Source organism: Hypanus sabinus, chromosome 17 (genome assembly GCF_030144855.1).
Source record: "Hypanus sabinus isolate sHypSab1 chromosome 17, sHypSab1.hap1, whole genome shotgun sequence".
Taxonomy (NCBI): domain Eukaryota; kingdom Metazoa; phylum Chordata; class Chondrichthyes; order Myliobatiformes; family Dasyatidae; genus Hypanus; species Hypanus sabinus.
In genome coordinates this window covers 18,712,791-18,740,293 of record NC_082722.1, presented here as the reverse complement: position 1 = coordinate 18,740,293, position 27,503 = coordinate 18,712,791, and the positions used below count along the sequence as shown (strand labels likewise).

The window sequence follows — 27,503 nt, the reverse complement described above, 5'->3', positions numbered from 1 at the left end:
CCTTCACTGGTCAGGCAGTAACCCGGAGTTCACTCAAAGGTGGCTCGGTGTGGAGATCTGCTGTCAGCGGGGTACTCGTCATTGTGAAAAGTCGCGGTTTCGATCCGCGCTGGCGTCTGAACACTCGACATTTACAAGATCCGCCTTTATCTCTCGGACGGATCTGTCAGTTTGCAGGCTGTGGTCGCCGCTCCAGCTGCTGAGAGCCGGGTGCTGAGAAGAGACCGCATCTCCGGTCTGCGTCCCCCCACCCCCCCAACTCTCTCTTTATGCCTCACCGGCACCAGCTGCTCTCATTCACCGGTCCAGCTGCTCACTCTCCACATGGCCATCCGAACCGTTCTGGCCTCACTGATAGAGCTGGCTGTCCTTTCGGCAGGTGGGTTGCTCCAATACATGGATCTACGGGGTTGGTTGAGTCGCCTCTGCTTCTTCCTTGGCTCGTTGTCCCTCTTTCGCCTTAACTATTTTTCCTTCTTCTCGGGATGGATCGCTCTCTTCACAGATCGGAAGATTGCTGGACGTCCCGAGCGGCGCTTCTCCCGGCCGCGAAAAAATAACTGGCGGGTCTGACAGCGGCTGTAGAGGTGGAAAGGAAAGTTGTCGTTTGCGCTCTATCATCTTTTTGTTTTGTCTCCGGATTACAGCATCTGCAGTCTCTCATGTCTGAGGATCGCCACTCGTTAGTACTAACCCCGCTTCTCTCTCCACAGATGCTCCATAAATTTGATTTTTCTTTCTTTCCTTCCAGTTTCCAGTAATTCGGTGACACAGCTCCCCAGCAACGAGACCCTCAAGGAGGGAGAAACGATGAAGTTCTTCTGCGCTTTCAGGTTCGTGCGGAAGGATTCCAACGTCCAGGTGCGCTGGTGGAAAGACGGCGAGAGCTCCTTCCTCGATCCGAACAGTGACCGTCGGTTCAGCTTTAAAAAACGGAATTATTACAGCTCAGCTTTTGACCTTCAGAATGTGAGCGCCTCCGACTCCGGCCGGTATTTCTGCGGTGTTAGATATGAAAGCAAATGGTACAACGGGACCGGCACGACGCTTGTAGTACTCGGTGAGTGCACAGAACGCCCGCTACACAGAGCACCTGGTACGTTTCTTCGGGGGGTCGGTAGGAGAGTGGTAAAACCTGGGAAGGTGGGGAGAATGAGAAGGGATTAGTGTAGGATCAGTATGAATGAGTTCCAAACGGTCAATGTTGTTACCAAGAACCTGTTAACATACTATAAAACTCTACGAGGTGAGGGTGAACGGGAAGGCGTGAAGCATTTGGAAGTTAGGAGAGTATTTCTTCACGACCAGCGCCAAAGGCTGGCCTGCAGGGTTAGAGTGCTTGGAACTGCGGCAAGATATTGGCATGGAACTAAAAGCAAAGAGAGGGAATAAAGCGGTCTTGGCTGTACCATTTGGGTCTCGGCTATTGACACCGATATCAACAAATGCGTCACACTTCCAAGTTTTCTGGCCGTATTAAACCAGTGTCTGTGTATGTTGGGAAAGGGACTTCGGGAGGATTTGGCTGAGCGAGAGAGAGCACGGCAGGTGAAATATACCGTGGAAAATGGGAGACCATTTACTTGGTGCATAGAGCAAAAAAGCGGAGCATTTGTTAAAAGATGTTCACGCGACCGGGGTGGGCTTGTTCACAAATCGGCAAGAGCCAGATTAAGTGGGTTGCATGCGACCAAGGGGTTGCTAGAATGTTAGTCTTCGTTAATATAGGATATGAATACGGGAGTAAGGAGATTTTACTAACTGGGCCCGTATTCCCGAGGTTAGATGAGAGGAGGTCTCAAAATTAATTGTTAAATTCTTCAAGGGTTTGTCATATTTTATGCAGGTTTTCCCTGCCTGAAGAGATTCAAATTAGAGGAGGGGTGGGGAGGGGAAGCAGTGTCAGGACAAGAGCTACCGGGTACATTATTCAAGACAGAGGCGCGGAGAAAAGTATTCACCGAGAGGCTGTTAAATCCTGGAAGACCCTGTCGTATTCATTCAAAATGTAGCGTGGTAGATTTCTAAGGAAATCAGGCCATATATTTTTATTTATTAGATTATTAATAGTGGTGTTTTTATATTTGCAGTTTACCTTCTTTTGCACATAGATTGTTTATCCGGAGTTGTGCGCAGTTTTTCATTGATTCGACTGTAGTTCTCTGTTCTATTATGGGTACTTGCAAGAGAATAAGTCTCGGTGTAGAATATTGTGACATATACGCACCTCGATTATTTAATTTACTTAGAACTTTTGAACTTCGATATGGGGATGGTGCAGCAAAATGGAGCTGGGTGGGGGGGGGGCATCAGCCATTTCATGAGGATCGGATCAGCAGGTTGAAGCGGCGGGATCACCTCCTTCTGCTTCTATTTCTGAAGTCGTCTTGCTGGTATAGTAAGTTAATGAGAAGGTTCCTGGGAGATGTTCCCATCTTAAATCAGTCGGCACCTTTGGCACCGGGCAGAAGAGAAAGAGCTCGTGAGTCTAAACTGGCAGGGTGCCCTCAAACCTGGACACTTTGATTGGTATAACTGCGACCTGCGTGGCACTGGTATCTCTGGGGATCTACAATCTCGTTTGACAGTAAAATGCAGACGCCTCGAGCGCTAGCAAACCTTCACAGAAATATTTGTTTTTAATTCAGCGCCAGTGACTTTGGAACCGTAAATGATCTGGTGGACGGAGCTCCGGGGCAGCGGCCCGAGGACGAAGACATGCATGTGGGACAGAGATGGGAGACACTCCCGAGAAACCCCACCGAGCACCCAGCCTGTGATTTAGCCCGAAGAGTGAGCTCATTCCACAGTTCTGCCGAGCTGCAGTTTGAAATACCGCCAGCCAGTGGTTAACGATTTTACCGGAGGTTTTTCTGTTATCAACACCTCTTGCTCCGTCGCTGTATGGGACAGGTCTGCTTGCGTGTGGTGTGGGGACACTGTTTTGTCTGAACCGATCCCTTTACGGGTACAGCTCAAGAGCAAAATTATCAAGCGAACGGAACAAAATTAATGTGCGATTCCCAAATCACGTGCTATTCAGCAAAAGAGAATTAAATAAAAACGGCGCTGAAACGGTTCCCTGTGTGTGTGAATGTGGTGTGTGTGAGTGAGAGAGAGAGAAAAAGAGAGAGAGAGAGAGGGAGGGAGATTATATATCTCGCGACGTATTACAATTACTCGATAGTTAATGAAGGGTTTGGATATATCTTATGTTATAATATTTCATGACTTGATGAAGATAATCCGCTCATAATCCATCAACCCTGGCCCGTTTATATCACAGTAAATTCGTCTGGAGATCAGTGACTGTTTAAATGTGTTTAATATTTTCTAATGCTGCGAATGAGACTCGGGCAAATTTGTTGCGCCTAATTTCCAGCCGAATTCAATAGAATCGGGAAAGTTTCCGGAATGGTATAAAAAATCTAAAAACGCAGAAAATTTCAAACAATAAACAAACTTGGGGGTTACATATAGGAAGAATCAAACACTTATCTGCTGCATCTGAACCCGAGTTCCACACTTCAAAAGCCCAGGAAGATTTGTGAAAGCGCGGCACCTGTCGGAGGGAAATGTTAATCCTTTGTTACATACAAGCTGGTATCTGGGACAAGGATTCTCCCGCATTTCGCGCGGTTTCTTGCCTCTGCAGACAGTCTTCAGCCTTCAGTTCTCGAGTTGAGGTCCTGGCACCAGCTCCCATTCCCTCCGGAGAGGGTGGCCTCGAAGATCTGGGAATCAGGCCGTGAAATACAGCCGTTGCTTTATCGGCGGCGCTCTGCTTCACTCACCTCATGCAGCGAGGGCTGAAATTTGCCAAGTTTCTGGTTATTCCCGGCCACGACGATGTCAGATGCCGGCGCTCCAGTCAGCTGAACCTCTTCGCTTTGGAAGGAATGGCAAGAGGGTTTGAAATCCAACTATGAACCGTTAGATAGCAACAACCAACTAGTTAGAGTACGGTCATCAAAATCATAGTTTATTGTCTACTATGTATATGAGAGAGAAAAGAGAGAAAGAGAAAAAGAGGAGAGAGAAAGAGAGAGGAAGGGAGAGAGAGGCAGAGGGGGAGAGAGAGGGTGGAGGAGTAAGAGAGAGAGAGCAACAAAGATGTACACAGAGTGACAGATGTAGAAAGAGAGAAGAGGGAGGGAGGGAGAGCGTGTGAGGGAGAGAGTGACTGAGTGACAGAGAGGAGAAGAGTGAGGGAGGGAGAGCGTGTGAGGGAGAGAGTGACTGAGTGACAGAGAGGGGAAGAGTGAGGGAGGGAGAGCGTGTGAGGGAGAGAGTGACTGAGTGACAGAGAGGAGAAGAGTGAGGGAGGGAGAGCGTGTGAGGGAGAGAGTGACTGAGTGACAGAGAGGAGAAGAGTGAGGGAGGGAGAGCGTGTGAGGGAGAGAGTGACTGAGTGACAGAGAGGAGAAGAGTGAGGGAGGGAGAGCGTGTGAGGGAGAGAGTGACTGAGTGACAGAGAGGGGAAGAGTGAGGGAGGGAGAGCGTGTGAGGGAGAGAGTGACTGAGTGACAGAGAGGAGAAGAGTGAGGGAGGGAGAGCGTGTGAGGGAGAGAGTGACTGAGTGACAGAGAGGGGAAGAGTGAGGGAGGGAGAGCGTGTGAGGGAGAGAGTGACTGAGTGACAGAGAGAGAACAAATCCTCCATATTGTAAAAAGGTGCAATGTGACAAAGACAAGCTGTGCAACTGCACAGTAGATGCAGATAATGTGGATAAATGTGAGGTTATCCATTTTGATTGATGGAGAGATTATTATCTGCAGGGAGATGGACTGGGAAAAGAGGAGGTGCAATGGGACAATGGGTCCCTGTAAACTTCTTATCAAAAGCTACCATTCAGGTACAAGAATCATTTAGGAAAGCAAATTAGCCTTCATTGCAAGAGACTGTGGGACAGGATGTCTTGCTGCAATTATACAGGGCCTTATTGAGATTTCTCCTGGAGTTTTATGTGTAGTTCTCATCTCCTCAACTGATGATGGATGTTCTTGCCATGGAATAAATGCAAATGAAGTGTTACTAAACTGATCCTAGGATGGCAGGGATTGGGTAGGGTTGCTCGATGGAAAAGAATGATCAGAGATTCTCACAGGATGAAACAGACTGAATATAAGGTGAATGTTCATGATGACTGTCTAGAACAGGAGCCAAAGCCTCATGGTACATTTAGAAATGAGTGCAAGGGAAATGCCTTCATACTTGGGCTGGTAAACCAATGAAGTTCTCCATCACAGAAGGCAGTAAAGGCTAAGCCATAGACCATCATCAAAGAAGAGGTAGACGTACTTCTGAATACCAAAAGGAGTAACCCAGTCAGCTCTTAGCACCCTCTGCACATTCAGAAAGGCAGCAGCTAATCTTTGACCTCAGTGCCCTGTTCCTGCTAACTCCATATCCATTGACTCAAATATCTATTGATTTCTGAGTTCAGTGTGCTCAGTAATTGAGCTTCCAGAGCAGTTATGCACAGAGAATTCAAAAGCTTCACTACTTTATTGCTGAAAGATAAGTTTTCTCTAGCATTTTGAACAATACAGCACAGGATCAGGCCCTATGATCCATGACATTGTGTTAAACTAGCTAAACTAGGTCTAAGTAAACCTATCCCTTCTGCCTACACAATGTCCATATCCCCCCCCCCCCCCCCACTTCCTGCACATTCATGGGCAGATCTAAGAGTTTCATAAACACCTCAATCATACTTGCTTTTTTACCGTCATTCCTGGCACCCACCACTCTCTATGTAAAAGAAAATTTTTCCACACCTTTCCTTTGAACTTAACCCCTCTTAACATAAGTGCATGCCCTCTGGTATTAGAGATTTTGACCGTTGGAGGGGTGGTGGTTACAAGCTGCCTGTCATAATTTTATGAACTTCTATCAGTTCTCCCCTCAGCTTCTACTGCTCCAGAGAAAACAACCCATTTGTCAAATATCTTCAGATAGCACATGCCCTCTGATCTAGGTAGCATCCTGGTAAATCCCTTCTTCATCCTCCCAAAAGCCTCCATACCCTTCCTATCATCTGATGACCAGAAGTGAATGCAATATGCCAGATGCAGACTAACTCGCATTTTATAAATCTGCAACATACCTGCAACACTTGAATTCAATACCTTGTCTAACAAAGGCAAGCTTGCCAAATGCCTTTTTTTACCATTCTAACAATCTGGGCAATGACTTTCAAGGAGCTACGGACTCGGATCCCAAGAGCCCTTTGAGCATCAGTGCTGTTAAGAATCTTGCCTTTAGCAGTGTACTGACCCCTCTACATGTGATCACTCAAGGTGCACAGGTCCCCTTTGGCAGGACTGAACTCCATCTGCCATTTCTCTGACCATATCTGCATCTAATCTATATCTCATGGTGTCCTTTGGCAAACTTCTACACTATCCACAATGTCAATTTTGGTGTTGTCTGTGAATTTAAAAACAGTCCTGAATATTGGACCCCTTATTCTGAGATTGTGACTCTTGGCTCAACCCTGAGGTTATAGATCCTAGATCTGATGTCATGTAAGAATATTATATGTTTTTGTAAGATCTCCTATCATTTTTCCAAACGCTAGAGTGCTTAATTTCTGCCTATCCCACAAACACTGCATTTGCACACTGCCCTTCTTCACATACTGTATCTGCCCTTAGGTGGGGAGACCTGATGAGTACCTGCAGTCTCACTAGAGTTACAATTAATTCCAATAAAATACTTTTGCCCCTGTCCCCAATTCCCTTTGCAACACCAATATTTTTTGCTTTCCCAAATTTTTGTTGTCTGTGCAGGTTAACTTTTAACGTTCACAAATACGGACTCTCAGGTCCATTGAATACTAGCTTCTTCTATTCTCTTGCCTTTTAAAAAAATAGTACTGCTACCTGTTTTCTCTACCAAAGTGGACTGCCTCACGTTTCTCCTCAACTGTGTTTCTTTCCACATTTTTGTTACCCACTCCGATCATAAATTGTGAGGTTACATTTGTCACCTTCTGGTCTATGGGAACAGCCTGGGATCTATGGGATTTGGAAATTGACTATTTGGAATTTGAAATGGTCTATTATCTCTACAAGTGCCACTTGGAAACTCTGGATGTCGGTTATCAGGGCTAGCAAATTTATTGACTTAAGTTCTCCTCAGTCTATAAAAGACTCACATTAACTTTTGATCTCATTTGTGTACAGTTATTTTACAGCCTATTGCTGAATTGTATTCATATTTATTTTTTCTTGTCTTTTATTTCTTATTTCACTTTTGCTGAATACTGAAATTTTTCAGTCCTTGGCTAACTGCTCTCTTTGGCAAATTTATAAATCTTTGCCTTTGATCTTTAACTTCTTTAGATTACTATGGTTAGATTTTTTTCCTTTTATGCTTTAAGGAAAGATATATTTGTTGTAAATTACTTTTACAATGTTAGCTTTTGTTTCATTAAAGACAAGTATATTAATGTAGTTATTCAAAACCTGCCTGCAAAGTTCACATCCTGTATCTTCAGTTTCTTTTGCTTAGACTTAAGACCCTAACTTCAGGCTAAGCTTTGAATTAATGTGATGTTTTGTTGTATATTCATTAATCTTTTCTCAAACTAGCTGAACTATGGGTTTGAGGGAAGACTAATTATAATGCCAATAGTTTTTCATTGCACAATATTCAACTTAAAATAGCCTTTATGCCATTTGGCTCTTCAACATATTGATCTAGAAAATAATTGTTTACACTCTGTATAAATTTCTACCCTGATGATATGGATGTCAATTTAATAACTAAATAGCTAAGGAATGGTCAGATAATGGATTTTTGGGGAAAGCTGATGAACGCAGCAGTGAGGATTTAAATATGTAGACTTTGGATTAGTTCAGTGGAGAAATGGAGCCTTGCACATTGGTAACATGGTCATGGCTTCACCAACAGAGAGGGAGAGAGAAAGACCAGGGAAATCAGAGTTTGTGCTGTGTTCTGAGGGACGGAGCTCAGGATCCAGCAGTTTCCACAGTTTCGGACAGAGGAAGGAGGGCACTGGGAACTCTTGTAGTACACAGGGGGATGGAAGATAATGACAGCATTAGTTCTGGCAAATGGGTAGAGACACTGGTGGAGACTGGTGAAAGGTTTAGAGTGAAGTGTGCTGGGTAATGGCAAGCACCAAGGTTGGGGGCCATCATCAGTGTTGGAAGCAATGGTCCATTTGTGGGCAAACTGGTCTGGTTAGGTATATACTTCACTCAGAACTTTAACCAACAATACTTTATCACATTGAAGCCTCAGTTTCCAGTAGAGGAGTGGAAGAGTAAATGAGTGAAAGTAATGCATTTTTGTTAGAACTTAAGGAATGGAAATGGGGAATAGGTAATTCATATGGCTATGTCTGCTCCACTATCCACCCCAGACCTTGACTCCTCTCTTACCTAAGCAGCACTTTCCTGCACCATTCCGTGTTTAACTTTATATCCATTAATATTGTTACGAACCCCGTAACTGGGTCACTTACCAGCAAAGATAGAGAGGTCTGTTGAAGTCTGATGGTACTATTTTTAACAGTATTTATTAGTAAAAATACACAAAAATAATATCAATGCAAACATACAGATAATATACGTCATCAATACTAAATCTAAAAGTGTGGGTATAATAATAATCAATAAGAAATAAGCTCTATCGTTGTCTAGGGGATAATGTATTGTCCAATGGAAATATAAAAGTCACTCAGTTCATTCAGGCTGCAGCCTTTGGTTGGAGAGAAAGAGAGATTTTTGAGAAACTTGCCGGCTTTTCCTTTTATGATTTTGATCCTTCGGGACTCCCGTTGGGGTGGCTGTTCACTTGTGGCCACTCCTTTAGCTAAAGCCGTTCTTCCGTGGTGAGGCTGCCAATCCCAGGCAAAGGGAAAGGACGCACACGAGCCCCCCACCGGCTGTCGCTATCAACCGCTGTCACGGGATTTCTAGCATTTCTCCTGGTGCGTCTAAAGGGGTTGTTCCCCAGACCCTCTTTTATCCTTACTCATGGGGTCTCAGATATCAATCAGGTTGGGATGATGCAATCCCTCAACCAGCCCACTCTGGTCATTCCCTGAGGGGCTTCAATGAATAGTACAGTACTCAATACACAATTCCGTCTCCAAGAGACAATGGCCGTTATCAATGGTTTTGTTTCGCTGAGGCCAGGACACATTCCAAACCTTATGGATTCTGCGTGTCTCCCTCTCATTTCCTGGGTCCCAGACCTGAATTAATAGCGATCTTGCGATTCTCAAAAAGGAGGGGGTGACTTTGTACCCTTCGGCCCCACAGAGTTGTGGCACATTCGTAACAATATCCAAAAATTCTCAGCAACTGAGTCTCTGCAGTTCCCTGGACAGAGAATTCTGAAGTTTTACCATTTTCCAGGAGGATGAATATTTTTCTCCTCTCTGTTCTACATGGCAGACCTCTACATGAGACAAAGACCTCTGTTTCTTGACACCACATCCAGAGGAAATTTCATGCCCTTATCTGCCCCCTCAAACTCAGTAAGATGTCTATATGCATTAGTCCTTGAAATTTTGGCGCGTGTGAGCTCAGGTAACTTAGCAGCATCTCAATCCAGAAATCAATCTGGAAAACCTCAGTTCACCTCCTCTACTGCCAAGTGTATTCTTCTATAGTTTGGAAGACTGCAGTTGTACACAATATTCCAGATCTGGATCCAATGTTACTTCAGGTGAGATAAAGTAGGAGGGGCCAGAGGAGGAAGTGTTGCATTGCTTGTCCGAGAAAATCTTATGGCGGTGCCTTGGAAGGATAGATTAGAGAGCTCCTCTGGGGAGGCTATTTTGGTGGAATTGAGGAATGGGAAAGGTGTAGTAACACTGATAGGAGTGTTTTATAGGCCACCTAATGGGAGCGTGAGTTGGAAGAGCAAATGTGTAAGGAGATAGCAGATATTTGTAGTAAACACAAGGTGGTGATTGTGGGAGATTTTAATTTTCCACACGTAGATTGGGAAGCTCATTCTGTAAAAGGGCTGGATGGTTTAGAGTTTGTGAAATGTGTGCAGGATAGTTTTTTGCAACAATACAAAGAAGTACCAACTAGAGATGGGGCAGTGTTGGATCTCCTGTTATGGAATGCGATAGGTCAGCTGACAGAGGTATGTGTTGGGGTGCACTTCGGGTCCAGTGATCACAATAGCATTAGCTTCAATATAATTATGGAGAAGGACAGGACTGGTCCTAGAGTTGAGATTTTAGATTGGAGAAAGGCTAACTTTGAGGAGATGCGAAGGGATTTAGAGAGAGTGGATTGGGTCAAGTTGTTTTATGGGAAGGACGTAATAGAGAAATGGAGGTCATTTAAGGGTGAAATTATGAGGGTACAGAATCTTTATGTTCCTGTTAGGTTCAAAGGAAAGGTTAAAGGTTTGAAAGCACCATGGTTTTCAAGGGATATTAGAAACTTGGTTCGAAAAAAGAGGGATGACTACAATAGATATAGGCAGCATGGAGTAAAGGAATTGCTCAGGGAGTATAAAGAATGTAAAAGGAATCTTAAGAAAGAGATTAGAAAAGCTAAAAGAAGATACGAGGGTGGTTTGGCAAATAAGGTGAAAGTAAATCCGAAAGGTTTCTACAGTTATATTAAAAGAAAGAGGATAGTGAGGGATAAAATTGGTCCCTTAGAGAAGCAGGGTGGTCAGCTATGTGTGGAGCTGAGGGAGGTGGGAGAGATTTTGAACGATTTCTTCTCTTCGGTATTCACTAAGGGTAAGGATATTGAATTGTGTAAGGTGTGGGAAACAAGTAAGGAAGTTATGGAACCTATGACAATTAAAGAGGTGGAAGTACTGGCGCTTTTAAGAAATTTAAAAGTGGATAAATCTCCGGATCCTGACAGGATATTCCCCAGGACCTTGAGGGAAGTTTGTGTAGAGATAGCAGGAGCTCTGACGGAGATCTTTCAGATGTCATTAGAAACGGGGATTGTGCCGGAGGATTGGTGTATTGCTCATGTGGTTCCAATGTTTAAAAAGGGTTCTAGAAGTAAGCCTAGCAATTATAGACCTGTCAGTTTGACATCAGTGGTGGGTAAATTAATGGAAAGTATTCTTAGAGATAGTATTTATAATTATCTGGATAGACAGGATCTGATTAGGAGTAGCCAGCAAGGGTTTGTGCGTGGAAGGTCATGTTTGACAAACCTTATTGAATTTTTTGAAGAAGTTACGAGGGATGTTGACGAGGGTAAGGCAGTGGATGTAGTCTATATGGACTTCAGCAAGGCCTTTGACAAAGTTCCACATGGAAGGTTAGTTAAGAAGGTTCAGTCGTTAGGTATTAATGCTGGAGTAATAAAATGGATTCAACAGTGGCTAGATGGGAGATGCCAGAGAGTAGTGGTGGATAATTGTTTATCGGGATGGAGGCCAGTGACTAGCGGGGTGCATCAGGGATCTGTTTTGGGCCCAATGTTGGTGTAATATACATAAATGATCTGGATGATGGGGTGGTAAATTGGATTAGTAAGTATGCTGATGATACTAAGGTAGGAGGTGTTGTGGATAATGAGGTGGGTATTTGAAGCTTGCAGGGAGATTTATGCCAGTTAGAAGAATGGGCTGAACATTGGCAGATGGAGTTTAATGCTGAGAAGTGTGAGGTTCTACATTTTGGCAGGAGTAATCCAAATAGAACATACAGGGTAAATGGTAGGGCATTGAGGAATGCAGTGGAACAGAGAGATCTAGGAATAACAGTGCATAGTTCCCTGAAGGTGGAGTCTCATGTAGATAGGGTGGTGAAGAAGGCTTTTGGAATGCTGGCCTTTATAAATCAGAGCATTGAGTACAGAAGTTGGGATGTAATGTTAAAATTGGTAAGGCCAAATTTGGAATATTGTGTACAGTTCTGGTCACCGAATTATAGGAAAGATATCAATAAATTAGAGAGAGTGCAGAAACGATTTATTAGGATGTTACCTGGGTTTCAGCACTTAAGTTACAGAGAAAGGTTGAACAAGTTAGGTCTCTATTCATTGGAGCGTAGAAGGTTGAGGGGGGATTTGATCGAGGTATTTAAAATTTTGAGAGGGATAGATAGAGTTGACGTGAATAAGCTGTTTCCATTGAGAGTAGGGGAGATTCAAATGAGAGGACATGATTTGAGAGTTAGTGGGCAGAAGTTTAAGGGAAACTCGAGGGGGTATTTCTTTACTCAGAGAGTGATAGCTGTGTGGAATGAGCTTCCTGTAGAAGTAGTAGAGGCCAGTTCAGTTGTGTCATTTAAGGTAAAATGGGATAGGTATATGGACAGGAAAGGAGTGGAGGGTTATGGGCTGAGTGCGGGTAGGTGGGACTAGGTGAGAATAAGAGTTCGGCACGGACTAGGAGGGCCGAGATGGCCTGTTTCCGTGCTGTGATTGTTATATGGTATATGGTTAATGTAACAATCCTCTTGCAATGAACATCAACATACAATTTATCTTCCTACTTACACATTTTTCTTGCATGTGACTGATGTACAAGAGAACCCAGACCTCTCAGAACACCAGGAGCCTCCAATCTCACATCTTTTAAAAAATATTTTGATTTCCTGCTTTTCCTATTAAACTTTATGTTTTCTGCATTCTATTCCACCTGCTATCAGACCATAAGACATAGGAGCAGAATTAGGCCATCTGTTCCATCGAGTCTGCTCCGCCATTCAATCATGTCTGATCTTTTTTTTCTCCTCCTGAACCCCAGTTCCTGCCTTCTCCCTGTAACCTTTGATGCCATGTCCAATCAAGAACCTATTAATCTCTGCCTTAAGTACACCCAACGACCTGGCCTCCACAGCTGCATGTGGCAACAAATTCCACAAATTCAGCACCCTTTGGCTACAGAAATTTCTCTGCATCTGTTTTGAGATGGCGCCCCTCTATCCTGAGGCTGTGTCCTCTTGCCCTAGATGCTCCCACCATGGGAAACATGCTTTCCACATCTACTCTGTCTAGGCCTTTCAACGTTCGATAGATTTTAATGAAATCCCTCCTTATCCTTCTGAATTCTGGTGAGTACAGACCGAGAACCCTCAAACTCTGCCTATTCACTGAATCTACGTACCTAATTTTGAGTATTGTGTGCTGTTCTGGTCACCTACCTACAGGAAAAATATCAACTGAAGGAGTACAGAGAAAATTTACAAGGATTTTAAAATTTAGGTTAAGTTTGGGTCGGAGGGTTATGGAGGGCTATGGGAGCTGCGAGATGATGGGAATGGGCAAAATATCAGTTTGTCACAGACTAGATGGGCTGACGGGCTGGTTTCAATTCTGTAGTGCTCTATGGCTCTTTATGCTCCTGCATCTATCAAACTCTTGGTATAGAATGTAAATGCATGGAACCAGTCAGCACTGATCCATGCAGCACCCCTCTAGTCACAGTCTCCAATCAACAATAATTTATTCCTACTCTCTGTTTCCTCAGTCCACAAGTGCCTGATAATAACCACGACATTTTACACTCTAATTTTGTTTAATAATCTCTTGTGTGACATCTTTATTGATGGCCATCACACCACATCATCTAGCTTGTCCTACTATTTACGTGAAGCCATTTACTATTTTAAAAGTTCCTAACAGATTTTAAAACATGATTCCTGTTTCCGAAGTCTGTATTGACTCTGCCCTCTCCTATTAATATTTTCCAAGTTCCAAGTTACCAAATCCTTAACAAGAGTACAGTACTTTTACTACAACTGCTACATGGTAATTGGTCTGTGGTTTCCCTACATTCTCTGACCTCTTTTATTAAACAGTTGGTTTACACATAACCTCCAAGTCTGTGGGAACTGTTCGAGAATCTGGAATTTTGGACGGTGACAACTGTTGTCTGCTTGGCCACCTATTTCAAAGTCTTGGGATACAACTTTTTAGTTCAATCAATTTTTTCATTTTTTAACTATTGTTATTTTTTTTCTCTAGTCCTGTTGCTATTCATTATTTCTGTGCCTTCTGTGAGCATGGACATAAAAATATTACTTTGAATTTTACTGCCATTTTTTAAAATAACCCACTTGTTAGGGAATCCACTTTAACTTTTGCTAGCCATTTATAGTTTGCTATAATGTTTTTCACAAGATTACTCTGGGATTCTACTCGCCATTCTCAATTTCTTAATTGACTTTGACATTTTCCAAATCCTCATGCCCACTGCACCTTTTGTGAACTCCGAGTCTTTTCATTTGATCAACTAAGAAAAGAAATGGGAAATTAGAAATGAGTGCTCATTAGACAATGAAAGGACCAGGCAAAATAGACTAAGAAGTGGAAAATCAGAAATCAGAATTACAATCGGGATTATTATCGCTGACATATGTAATGAAATTTTAAACACAAGAAAATCTGCAGATGCTGGAAATCCAAAGCAGCAGACACAAAATGCTGAAGGAACTCAGAAGGTCAGGCAGCATTTATGGAAATGAATAAACAGTCGGCATTTCGGGCCGAGAGCCTTCTTCAGGACTGAAGTGGAAGGAAGAAGATTCTAGAATAAAAAGATGGGGGAAGTAGAGGAAGGAGGAAATTTGGTATTTGTTGTTTAGCAGCAGCAGTATAGTGCAATACATAATCTATACTATAAATTACAGTAAAAATATATAAAAATTAAATTAATGCAAAAAGAAAGCAAAACCGTGCGGTAGTGTTCATGGGCTCATTATCTGTTCAGCAATCCAATGGCAGAGGGGATGAAGATCTTCCTAAGGTGGTGAGTGTGTGTATTCAGGCTCTTGTACCACCTGTCTGATGGTAGTATTGAGAAGAGACCCTGTCCTGGGTGGTGGGGGCCCTTAACAATGGATGCTGCCTTTCTGAAGTTTCATGTTTTTGAAGAAGTCCTTGATGATGAGGAGGCTAGTGTCCATGATGGAACTGACTAAGTCTGCAGCTCTCTGTTGCTTTTTCTGACCCTGTGCAGTGACCCCTCCATACCAGATGGTGATGCAACCCTAGAAATACATCTGTGGAAAGTGCTAACATTCCAAATTGCCTGAAACTCCTAATAATGCATAGCTCTTATTTTGCCTTCTTTGTGATTGGGCCCAGGAAGGAGCTAACAGTGTAGTGGACGAGACAAGATGAGGCTGAAAAATTGTACAGTTCCAGTTGCAACACCATGAGAAACATATCATTGCATTGGAGAGAGTGCAGAGGAGATTCGAAGTGGTATTGTCTGCGATAAGGTGTTTCAGAGTGAGCAAAGATTGAATACAGTACTCCAAGTTTGCTCTTTTGGACAGGAGGAGGCCTGGGTGGAGGAGGGGTGGGGAAGAAGCTGTTTAAAGCCTCAAACTTATGAAAGTGCATAGACATGGTAGAAAAAGAATCTAAAGCTGAAGGTCAGGGGCTTAAAGGATAGATGGATGAGAGGGAATATTTTCACCCAGAGGGAAGGGTGGTTAGAATGTGGAACTCTCTGCCCGAGACGATGAGTATAGATGGTTACCTGGTGGTCACTATTGAACCTGTTTCATATCTCCATTACTGAATGCCTCTATAAATGAAATTCCCTCGCAGCAGTAAACCGCTCAAATGGAGCTGCTGGCTCCACTGCCCAGTGCCCGTCCATGCCGGTCATCACGTGCTGCCTTAATGAAAAAGCATAGCATTGGACCCTCTGCTGCAAATCGCAAAAGACCCCTGTATACAAGGGAAGGACGGGAAAAAGACAGCGTTCAGCGGGCAACATTGACCTGAAACAATTCGGAGCCTGGAAGGGCTTTGTAAAGCTCCAAGCAAGCCGAAGGTCTAGTAAGGCCCAAAAAGCAACGCTTGTGCGGACTGCTGCATCTCAGGAGAAGATTATACGTTAAAGACTCCTTATTTCATTCTGGTGATCCCGAGCCCACACACTCAACCTTGTTTCCAACCACGAAGAGATGGACCTTAAAAAAAGGTGCAGATGCTGGAATCGGAAATAAAAACAGAAACTGCAGGAACCATGCGTTATCAGTTACGTTAACAGACAGCGGTGGAAAGCTAACAGTTTTTCTTCCACAGATTACCATCTGCTGCAAATTACCTCTTGATTTTCTATTTTTACACGCGACGTTTATGGGTTAACACCGGGGAGACGAATTGAATCTGATGGCTACATGGGACGGTTAAGTCCCAGAGGAAGGGCGGCGGATGAAGCTGGGATCTTATCTATGCCGTTCGGTCGGGAACAAACATCATCTAATTATTCGTCAGTGTTGTAGACACAGTATCGGTGTGTTCGGTCTGGTGTTTGAGCCCGAGTCATTCTGAAATGGTGTGGTTTATCTACTGAAATCATTCAACACAGCGCGACCGTTTGTAGAGCTGGGGCGGGATCTGTGCGTCACTAGCTCGGTGCGAATCCCGGTGAGAGGAGACCTTGTTTGTACCGGCAGTGTCAACATTGTCGAGGCTCGGGGGTTCCGCCCGATCTTGCAAACAGGGCTGGAATTTCCACGAAATCTCACGGTGGCGAAAAGGTACCGATTGCTCCTTCTACAGTGTAATAGTAGGCAGGAGCAAACGGGCAAAAATTACGATGTAATGGTCGCAGAAAATAATAATAACGAATAACTTATTATAAAAACTGTGCAAAATAATCGTAATACGAATAGAATAAATTTAATATTACAATGCAAAAATAAGACTGAAAATCTGAATAAAACCTGATTACAATGCTAATAAGTTCTATAATGAAATATTGCAAAATAATAATAATAAGAAGAAAATAAGTTTGATATTACCATGCAAAATAAGACTGAGAAAATAAGCATATAATTGAATAAAATCTGATTATTATACAAATAATATATTTTATTATAAACTAGTGCACAATAATAGCAAGAACAAAATAAACTGGTTATTACAATGTAAAATAAGAATGAAAAATAATGAAGTCTGGAATTGATAATTCACTCCATTTCTCCCACCTGTGTTGAAGCTCCCCTGAACCTGCCGCAGATTACCTCCACGCCGGTTCCGAAAGGCTCTTCGGCGATCCTGAGGCTTGTCTGTTCGGTTGCCAGATCGCAGTCCCGGGAGCTGGTCTTTGCATGGCTGGTGAATAACAAGGAGGTTAGAAGCGGCGCCGAGCCACACGTGGAGCCGTTGCAGGGATCTCTCTTCCGAATCTCCAGCTCATATGAGGTTGTGGGTCAAGCCAGGAACGCGACAGTGTACACCTGCCAAGTCACCTATCCCGGCAATAAGGTTCTAAAGCAAAATTACACGTACATTTCCGGCGCTGCAGGTACGGTTCTTGTTGTAGTGTTCGCCGGGCTGTGTGGATGTAATTGGATGTTTTGCTTTTGCCATGAGGATGGCGGTTTTGTAGGTAACCCTCGGGGCGTGGATCCGATGGCAACAATTGGGTTGGAGGGACTGGAGCGGAGATCAATGAACCCCGCCTTCCGATCACAGAAATGCTGATAGTTCGGCATCTGGATGTCAGGGTGATATAAACCCAGCTTCCCTCTGTTTATAACTGGCCTGGTTCGGGTGGTCGCGCGCCCGTGAAGTACCGGGTCCGCTCTGTCCTTACTGTGTACACGTCTTTTAAAACAGTCAATTAAAAGTGCGTCGGAGAGCTAATTGAACAGCTCGCATGAAATTCTTGGTAGCCAGATACCTAATACTGAGTCCGTCGGATATTCCCGACCATTTAGGCGTTCATGTGCACCCACAGTATAGAATGAAATCCTAAACAGAATGTTGGGATGTTCCCACCTCTTTGTCCTGGCGAGACTGTTGCAATGGCTAGTCTGACGAGAGGGAACTGGCACCACGGAGCGAGTGTTTCAGAGCTCGCAGCGTCTCAAAGTGCCTCGGGGCAGCAACTTCCACCGAGGAAATTGACACTTACATTGGGAAGGAAAATTTCCACGGCAACTGGAAATAACAGTGCAAAATAACTAATTGGATAGAGCGTCCAACGATGGGCCGAATGTCCTCGCCCTTACTGTATAATTACATTATATCTCCTTTCAGCGTTAAGGAGAGAATAGAGTTACACTCAGGAATCCCGAAGCAGCAACATTTTTCCCAGCCAGCCCACACATGAAACTGCGCTCCAACTTCAGTAGACAGTCTCGCTCGCTCTCTGCCACCTCCCCCTCACCTGCCACCGTGGTAGGGATACAACTGCCACTCTCTAGTGCTTGACTCTGACTTTCATTTCTAAGGACCTAGAGGGAAGATTCCGAAATTGCATTTCATGCTCTTTAGCAACGCGATGTGTCATTCTTTTTGAAGCTTGTAAAGAAATAACTTACAACGTTTTGATTTTAGTGCAGTTGCAATCGCTTTAAGGAAGCAATATTTGTGGATCATCAGTGAACCGGGATCCTACTGAAATTAAAATTGGTCCCTGCTACCCATTGCCCCGTTCCTTCCCAGAGTTCACTTTAGAAATTGCATCTGATGTACAAGCCAGTGTTTTCTACAACCCGTGTGTTCACGAATCAGGATGTGGTATTGTCAGATAAAATCTTATTGTTACTTTGCATATCGACACCCAAAGCAGGTATATTGTTCACATTTCTTGTGGTCTGGTGTAAGTAGTTAATGGTGTAATATATTTGCACTTTGCAGCGAGACAAGCAGCTGGTTTCCCCTGGTGGATCTACGTCTGTTTGGCGTCTGCAGTCTTCATTCTGCTCCTCCTCGTTACAGTCATATGTTTAGTATGCAAGCGTAAGTGAGCCAGACTGGTAAACTATTTACACCTTGTATATTTCTCAAAACTATTTTAAATGATTTGAGGCAACGTTATAGAATTAATCTTAAGTCTCTGTACTCAGATTTAACTGATAATTCAGTGAAGCGGCAGAATGGGGAAGTTGATATTGTGCCTAAGTACAGTAAATACAACAGCATTTACCACAACCTCCTCACTTGCTGGTCTACCTTGGGGTTTTTGTAATTCTTCAGTTAACAGCAAGAGAAGCAATGCATGTTATTCATTAGATCCCCTTTCTGATTGATCTGCTCCATTCAGTATTCCTGAACCAGTTTTACTGTTTTTTTTATCAATAGCATCAAAATCCCAATCATATCCTCATTAACTACCCACAGTCTGCACCAGGGTAAATGTCCCAAACCCCAACAAAGAGCAAATTAACTTCCAGCCGAGTTAAGAATTGTTCAAAACCTGGCAGCAGAGGAGGATATTGTCTTACAGTGCCAGCAACCCAGGTTCTCTTCCCACTGCCGTTACGTGTTTCTACGGTCTTCGCATGATTGCCTGGATTTTCTCAGGTGCTCCAGTTTCCTCTCCCATCCCAAACACGTAGAGATAAGTAGGAGAATTGGTCACACAGGTGTAATTGGGCAGGGTCTGCCACCATGCTGTATCTCTAAAAAAGTGTTACAATTCACTGTCATCTCACTCATGATCTCAGTACTAGGATTACTCATTACTGCCTGACCTGCTGAGTGCTTCCAATATCTTGTTTTATTTCAGATTTCTACAGCTGCATTACTTTGATTTTTGATCCGGCCTAGGGCAGATGCATTAGTCAAAATCTAAAAATTACTCCATTAACTGTATCAATTTCATTTGTAGCAATAAACTTATATTACATGTTTTGGCTTGTATTGAAAATAGTTGGCATTGAAAAACATGTTATATTTATGCAAGAGGAGCATTGTATCTGATATTAGCATGCCATCATACAAATATCCAATAAATTTACCAATTGACATACAGTGCAGAGAAGGCCCTCTGATCCTTTGAGCCATTCCGCCCAGCAACCCCTGATTTAACCCTCGCCTAATCATGGGACAATTTGCAGTGACTAATTAACCTACCAACTGGTATGGCTTTGGACTGTTGAGTTAACCAGAATACCTAGAGAAAACCACATGGTCATGGGGAGAACATACAGACTCCTTACAGGAGTTTGAACCCAGGTCACTGATACTGTAAAGCATTGTTCTAACCACTATGCTACCATGCCATTGTATCAATCATACAACAGTCATTTACAGCTAATTAATTTTCAAAGCTGAATAAATTTCTGTTAAATAATTGGCTTAAGCCAAAATGATATTTAACTTTTCTAAAGGTAGGCTCAGTAGACTTAATTTAAATAAAGGTTGCAAATTAATTCTAATTAATGTAATGCAACATGAAAATTTATTGACAATATTGAATAGTAAAGTTACTAAAAGCCGTAATCCAAAGCAAATTGAATAAAAATATAACCTAAGACACAATTTTATACAAGACATTTTTAAAAAGCATTTTCTAACAAAGTGACATGATCAGGCTCAAGTATACAAACATAGAAAACAAGACAGGCCCTTTGGCCCACAATGCTGTGCCGAAGATGTACTCACTTTAGAAATGACCTCGGGTTACCCATAGCCCTCTATTTTTCTAAATGTAGGCCTTGCATGTGAAAACTCTGTACAAATAATTCTGAGTCGAACTTAAGATAAGCACACAGGATTTCACTATCAGCTGAAATGAGATTATTTGTGTCCTTGCTCTTGATGCTTGTTAAACAAGAAAATGTGTGCTCACACATGTAAGAAGTTGAAAACTGCAGCACTATGTTCATTGCTTTCCTATGACTGGTAGGATATTCTTTGACAGAAATCCAGAACTTGTCCATGGGCAGGTCAGTACGTCTCATGTTAGAGAGCAGCTCACAAAGTTCTTCCTCTTCTCTCTTCTCACAAAGTCCAGTTCTCGGGCTGAGCAGAAGATTCAGTGAAAGAGTCCCTCACCCAGACATTCACTTGTTTTGAAAGTGAGGAAAAATACTGTTCAATTTTGTTCTGCAGTTCTTCCAGGTGCTCTTCAAGACTTTCTGCTATCTTACCCATTCTCAAGCCCAAGCAGCAGTGGAAACATTTTTGCAACATGGTTTTTCGAAAGATTCAGTTTCCTTTTAAATCCAATAATCTTGTCACTTGAAGTCAAAACATTTTCTCCACGGCCTTGCAGAGAGTTGCCCACCACTGCAAGTGCCAGCGTCATGCAAAGTTCAAAAAGTAATGTTTATTCTTTAAAATCATGAACTCTTACGGAACCCCAAATGAGAAACGCTGACTTAAGTCAACATCCTCCTATGTATCTTCTTTCTAAAGAAAATCTGTTCTAATCTTTCAACAGAACATTTTAACAATTATGTTTCTTGTCAATTAATTTATACCAGGCAAAAGAAGAAGAGATGAATACAGAAGTGTTCCTAAAGAGATGGTAAGCAGACAGTATATTACCAGCAACTCATTTGTTCACAATGTGGATGAAATAGTACAAAATGTAGACTGTGAGGAAGGAACAGGTCAAAAGGCAACTAACATTCAGTTTACATTTGTGCCCTAAACATGAGGGACTGGCACGAACTTGATGGGTGAATGGCCTCCTTTCATCTTGTAAGGAAATATGAAGATTGGACCTTGAATTTCCTCAGTATGTTTAAATAATTAGTTAAAGATCAATGATCCAAAAAAGCCTCCCTCAGCTTCCAGGTAGACCTTGTACAGAAGAACAAAACACTAGAGATTCTGCAGATGCTGGAAATCCAGAGCAACTGCTGGAAGAATCCAGCAAGTCAGGCAGCAGCTATGGAGAGCAATAAACAGTCATCATTTTGGGGTCTTGACTGATTATTGCTCTCCATAGATGCTGTCTGATCTATAGAAGCAGTTCTGTTTAATGAACTCTAGTTTTCTATGTTTCAAGGGGCATAGGTTGGGTGAATGTACAGACTTTTCCTCAAGAGAAGGGAACCAAAACTAGAGGGCATAGGTTTAAAGTGAGAGTAGAAAGATATTTTAAAAAGGAAGCTGATGGTCAACTTTTCAGTCAGAGGGTGGTGTATATATGGAATGAACTGTAAGAGAAAACATTTGAGGCAGATACCATAGCATATAGGTATGTTCGTGCAGTACATGGATAAGAGTGGTCCAGAGTGATAGGAGCCAAAGGCATGAGTCATCAAGAAAAGTTGAAAGGCCCTTTCTAACTCCAAGTGATTTTACCATGATAGGCTCTGATTTTAACTGGAGGTAGGTGTGGGCGGTTTGAGGCAGTGAGCAAAACTGATCCATCTTTTGTCAAAGGCTCATTCAAATATGATGAATCTTTCTATCTGAGTGTCAGGCAGGAGTAGCAGGTCAGAGGGGAAGGAGTAAAATGAAATGGCCCTTAGGAAACCTGGCAGTGTTAACCTTCATTGATGCAGGTCAGTGAGGCCATAGGATCTTAATGCCTCCAACACAAGGCAAAGGCAATCAAAAGAAAACCCTGTTACCTCTGAAGATTTTAGTGCTACCAGTCAACATTTTATTAACCTCTGTTATAATATTACCTTTTAGCATATGCAGATACAGCCTGGTCAAAGGATGGCTCCCAGAGGTTACGCAAAAGGCACAGTGCCCAACGTGTACCAGAAACCACGATGCCCCCATGTCCCCCCAAGAAGGCAGAAGGGATATGGCAAGGCTATTTATGCTGCTCCACAATTCAAACAGCGATAGAGCTGCAGAAAGAGCCATCGGAACAATGGAAACTCGGAACAGCTTTGGACCACATACGACAATAAGGTTCTTCTCCATTCCTTGTTGGTCCAAAGATTTAAATATCAAATATATATTAACAACTCTTTTAGATGTTGCAATCTCTTCAGCATATTTTCCTAATGTCTTCCTGCATGTTAAAAGTGAGACCATATTCATAGAAGCAGAATGAGGCCATTCTGCCCATCAGGTCCACTCCACCATTCCATCATGGCTGATTTATTATCCCCCTAAATCCCATTCTCCTGCTTTCTCCCTGTAACCTTTTACACCCCAACTAATCTAGAAGCTTTCAACCTCCACTTTAAATATACTCGATGTCTTGGCCTGCACAGTTGCCTCTGGCAATGAATTCCACAGATTTACTACCCTTTGGCTGAAGAAATTCCTCCTCATCTGTTCTAAATGGATATCCCTCAATTCTGAGGCTGTGCCCTCTGGTCCTAGACTCCCCACAAGAGAAAGCATCCTCTCCATGTCCACTCTATCTAGGCATTTTTAGTAATCAGTCAATAGGTTTTAATGAGCAAGTATCAGCCCAGAGCCATAAAATACCCCTCATATTATAGGCATTTCATTCCCAAAATCATTTTTCTGAACCTTCTCTGCACCTTATCCAATGCCAGCACATAAGGGTCCCAAAATTGCTCAGAATATTCCAAGTGTGGTATGACCAGTGCCTTAAAAAGCCTCAGCATTACATCCTTGGGGTTCTATTCTAATCATCTCGAAATGAATGCTAACATCGCCTTGCCTTCCGTACCACCGATTCAACCTGCAAGTTAACCTTTAGGAAATCCTGCATGAAGACTCCCAAGTCCCTTTGCACCTCCGATTTTTGATTTTCTTCGTTTACAAAATGGACTACTCCTTTCCGCCTTCTAATAAAGTGCATGATCATACACTTCCCTATACTATATTTCACTGGCCACTTCTTTGTCCATTCTCTCAACCTAAATCTTTCTGCAAACTTCCTGCTTCCTCAAAACTAACCGCCCTTCCACCTATCTTTGAATTGTCTGCAGATTTGGCCACAAAGCCATCAATTCCATCATCCAAATCATTGACATACAGTATTAAAAGATGTGGGCCCAACACAGAGTCACCGGCAGCCAAGCAGAAAAGGCCTTCTTTATTCCCCCTGCCTCCTGCCAGTCAGCCAAACTTCTATCTGTGCCAGAAACTAGGAGATAATGTGATGCAACTTGTGTTTGTGACAATAGCCTCACTAAAACTCCTAGCACGCTATAAAGTGGGCTAGTTGTAAATTACAAATAGCCCGACCCAAGTCTCTAGCACCCTTGCTCTGATGATAGAGAAATACTGCATCATAACTTATGGGACCATTTTCCTTAGCTGTGTAAAAATAAGTGGTAAATATAAATCAGAGATTGGATTGTGTTTGGGAAAATTAGGAAGAGGACAAGTGGTGGCCAGTAATAAAAGGAAATGTATTCTGGACATGAAGGAGCATTTTGTATAGTCTCAGTAGTGCAAAGAGTTGCAAGTGCTGAGTAACAGACAGGTTACTGTATGCACCAATCTATAACCTATAACTATGCAGATCCCATTATAGGGCTTTTAAGGCAAAGACGCTCTGAGTTTAGTTCAAACAATGTATTAGCTGGATTTGGTATTTTTTTGGCAGAAGATCCAACCAAGATAATGTTGTGAATATAGTGACCGATCAAATTTAGACAGCAGCTTCTTTATAGAGAGCTCAGCATCAATGGTGGAATAGGAACATTTTGTCTGGATCAATCAGCTTGCAGTTTGAAAGTAAAGCAAACAGCAAGTCCAAACGTACCCTGATAAAACATCAAATTAATCAAGAGCTTAAATTTAATCTGGAGAAATGTGACTGCATTGCACTGAAAAACACATTACTGTTACATAAGAAATGCACAGGTATGTTTCTGAAATCCATGTAAAAGTGATTTATAAGACATACCATGGTGAATCAGCTCTATAACTGGCTGTTCGTAGAACTGTAGAACGGTAGAGGAACAGATCCTTTGGGCCATGATGTTTATGCCAACCTTGGTGCCAAATTAAACAAATTACACACCATCGAAACCTCTTGGAGTGGTTACACATGTATAGCTGTAAGAGTGAGATAGCAAGTTGGTCCCACTCCTTTTCCTGTTTGTGCAATAAATTGCACTTATTACTACACTGGAGGCTACTCTGCCCACTAGGATTATGCTAGGTCTAAGCACAGCAATCCATTGGAATCATTCTTCCTTTTACTGATGGTCTCTGATACAACAACTCCTTTAATTTAATCAAGGCCCCGTTAATTTGAATTGGAAGTTTAATTCCTGATAATTAAAATTAATCTCCATACCTCAGGTTTTTAAATATGTTGTTGAGAAGTTGTCTATTTTCTGATATAGGATTCCTTTACATAGCAGAGCAATAGATATCTAATCATTCATTTTCTAACGCTTCATTGTTTTCTAGTGGTCATAGGCTCGTAAAATGTGCACATTACCTCAATATCAGGAGCTATATGGAGTTTTCATCAGTGTATTGATTGTGCAGGATCAATTCAGCCTCAAAGACTTGTATTCATTCTCTTCTCCCGAATTCTGCCAAAACTCTAAATTCGCAATTTGAGATTAATTTCAAACAATATAAGAATTCCTAAAAAGCCATACAAGATGGAATGGATGGTGGTATTTGTTAACAAAATGGTGAATGAGGCAATTCATTGGATAATTCCCAGTAACTCCCATGAAACAATATGATGAGCACCATCTGCACATAGTCAGTACTGTGGTGTAAAAACTGTTAATTGTGGACAACGTACTGTGTTAGGGAGCAGTTAACAATCTTGCTTATGATACAACCATAAGCTCTGCACTATGAGGGACGCATTCCTGAAGAGGAAGTACAAACATGACTTATAGGCCTTGGACTGGTTTAGGCAATATATGTGCTCAAAGAGAAATTGGTCTATTCTCTTTGGAATTTCCTGGCAGCCAGCACAGAAGTTACAGCAATGTTCAGCAATAGAAAAACAAACAAGTAATATTTTAGTTTCAACATTGTTAGTGTGGAGAGTTAAATTTAATCAGATAATAGATCAAAGCATGTTAGTTCAATAAGACTTACAACAACTATACAGCACAATGTGCAGATTAGAAAACATTTCTCCACGTCTTTGACTTTATTGTTAAAAGAAAGGTCTTTGCGTCTTTAGTTAGAGTTACTTCAACATAACTTTAGGTCTAGACTCAAGCGTTTAAACATCAGAAATGTTCAATTATTTTTTTAAAAGGCTTTTTCGGCTTATGTTTTATTGCTATATTAAAATTAAAATAATTGATCAAAGGCTCTTTGGTATTACAATGTCTTAAAACATTCAAACTTTAAGTATTGTTGATACATTTTGCACGTGAGTGGCGTCAGGCACAGGAGTCCCTGCTCTTCAGCTCACTGCAACAAGGGAATAGACCTCCTGCATCAGGAGGGTAACCGTCCTTTACACCCCTCCCCCTCCCCACTGCAACACTGAAAATAAAGATTCACAATGAGATTCTGGTGAAAATGGACCATTTCCTTGTAATTTGGGAGACCATTCAGGATGAAAGTGGACACTGATGATGAAAATCAGCAGCTTTCAATGCACCAGTACACCTTTCAGCTGACTGATGAAACGGGTATTCAAAGATCAAGACCTCAGACGTGGGCAGAGAACTCGCAGCAGCAGTAACCCTTGCTTTGCCGCGTGCTCCGAAACCTGGTCTACCTACAGCAGGCTCCTCAAGGAACTGGGAAAATAACACAATTACTGTCTCTGAAAGACCCTTCAAGTTCACAGGAAAGATTAGTGAAACAGCATCAAAGTACTGAGGTCCTAGTAACACTCTGAACTGTATCAGATCCATTGTGAGTACGTGGCAGGTGCACATCGCCCAGTGAATCAACTGGGCCTCCCACAAGCAGAAGCCTTTATTTTGCATGGGGTTTTGAGTGTGCACGTCTTTCGCCTTGGTGAGGCCCGGCTTGTCACTCCCACACTGAAAGTTGCCCAGTGTGTACCGTGGCTAAAATGACTCAGTGAAAACGTTTAATCATACTACTCAGTTATGGCTCTTGTTCCGCACATACATAACAAGCTCAATTGGGCAGGTCACAGCAACTGCATGCCTAACACCAGACTCCAGAACAAGCGCTTTAAGCTTCTTCAAGGGAAGAGATCCCCAGATAGAGAGAAGGGACAGTCCCAAGCTTTGCTCGAAGAAATGTAATATTGCCACAGACTCCTTTGCCGCATGACTGCTCGAAGTGGAGCAGCAGCATAATACGGAGAACTTCGAGGCTACGCATCAGGAGCATCGGTAGCCCTGCCTCATCAGCAGTAGGAATATATTAGCTCAAAGACTATCCTTTGCCTCACCAGCTACCTCCAGCTTCAAGTCTGGCAGTCTCCCATTGCATATCGGCCTCAGTCCCCTCAGAGGTCACAAAAGCCGAGTGGAGCAAGACACTTCAATCCCTAGGGACTGCCTAAAAAATATGATTTACATTTATGTCCTTTGGTTTGCAGCAACATCCACCTGCCAATACAACACGATGAGTGAGAGCCAATTTAAAAGAAGGATTTTAAAATGGAACTGCAATACCCTCCCTCTTGCACGGCAGCACACTGGCTGTTAGACTGGGGTTAGATTCCTGTTGCTGTCCATAAGAAGTTTTGCTCATTCTTCCCATGACTGTGTGCACTTCCCCGAGTGCTCTGGTTTTCTCCCACATTCTAAGAACACTTGGGATTAACGGGGTGTGGCATGCTGTGAGTGTGGTGACATTTGCGGGCTTCACTGATTTGGTTTGATCTGCTTGATTCGATATGTGCACACTGACACAGAAAATTCACTGTATGCTTCAATGTGCATGTGACAAATAAAGCTAATCTCTCATTTTTGCACATAGCCCAGTGTTACTGCAGAGTTAATTATTTCTGTTTCT

The 27,503-nt window shown here is 42.6% G+C and overlaps 1 protein-coding gene across 2 annotated transcripts; it reads left to right on the top strand.

Annotated features, from left to right (window-relative positions):
- On the top strand, positions 1-27,438 carry LOC132406725 (uncharacterized). Of its 2 annotated transcripts, none has more exons than XM_059992633.1 (6): positions 1-379; positions 752-1,060; positions 16,942-17,250; positions 18,591-18,692; positions 21,164-21,207; positions 22,329-27,438. In XM_059992633.1, exons 1-6 carry the CDS (start codon positions 325-327, stop codon positions 22,488-22,490), a joined length of 981 nt encoding a protein of 326 aa, XP_059848616.1. In that variant the 5' UTR covers positions 1-324; the 3' UTR covers positions 22,491-27,438. The 2 variants fall into 2 exon arrangements, with proteins under 2 accessions (XP_059848616.1, XP_059848614.1); XM_059992631.1 differs by having other exon boundaries at positions 752-1,096.
- The last annotated feature ends 65 nt before the right edge of the window (positions 27,439-27,503 follow it).

Excerpts from the sequence above, each read along its gene's own strand:
- LOC132406725 (XM_059992631.1), top strand. The coding sequence starts at position 325 with ATGGCCATCCGAACCGTTCTGGCCTCACTGATAGAGCTGGCTGTCCTT. Across the intron at positions 380-751 it reads GCTGGCTGTCCTTTCGGCAG|TTTCCAGTAATTCGGTGACA; the intron begins GTGGGTTGCTCC and ends CTTTCCTTCCAG. Across the intron at positions 17,251-18,590 it reads GTACATTTCCGGCGCTGCAG|CGAGACAAGCAGCTGGTTTC; the intron begins GTACGGTTCTTG and ends TGCACTTTGCAG.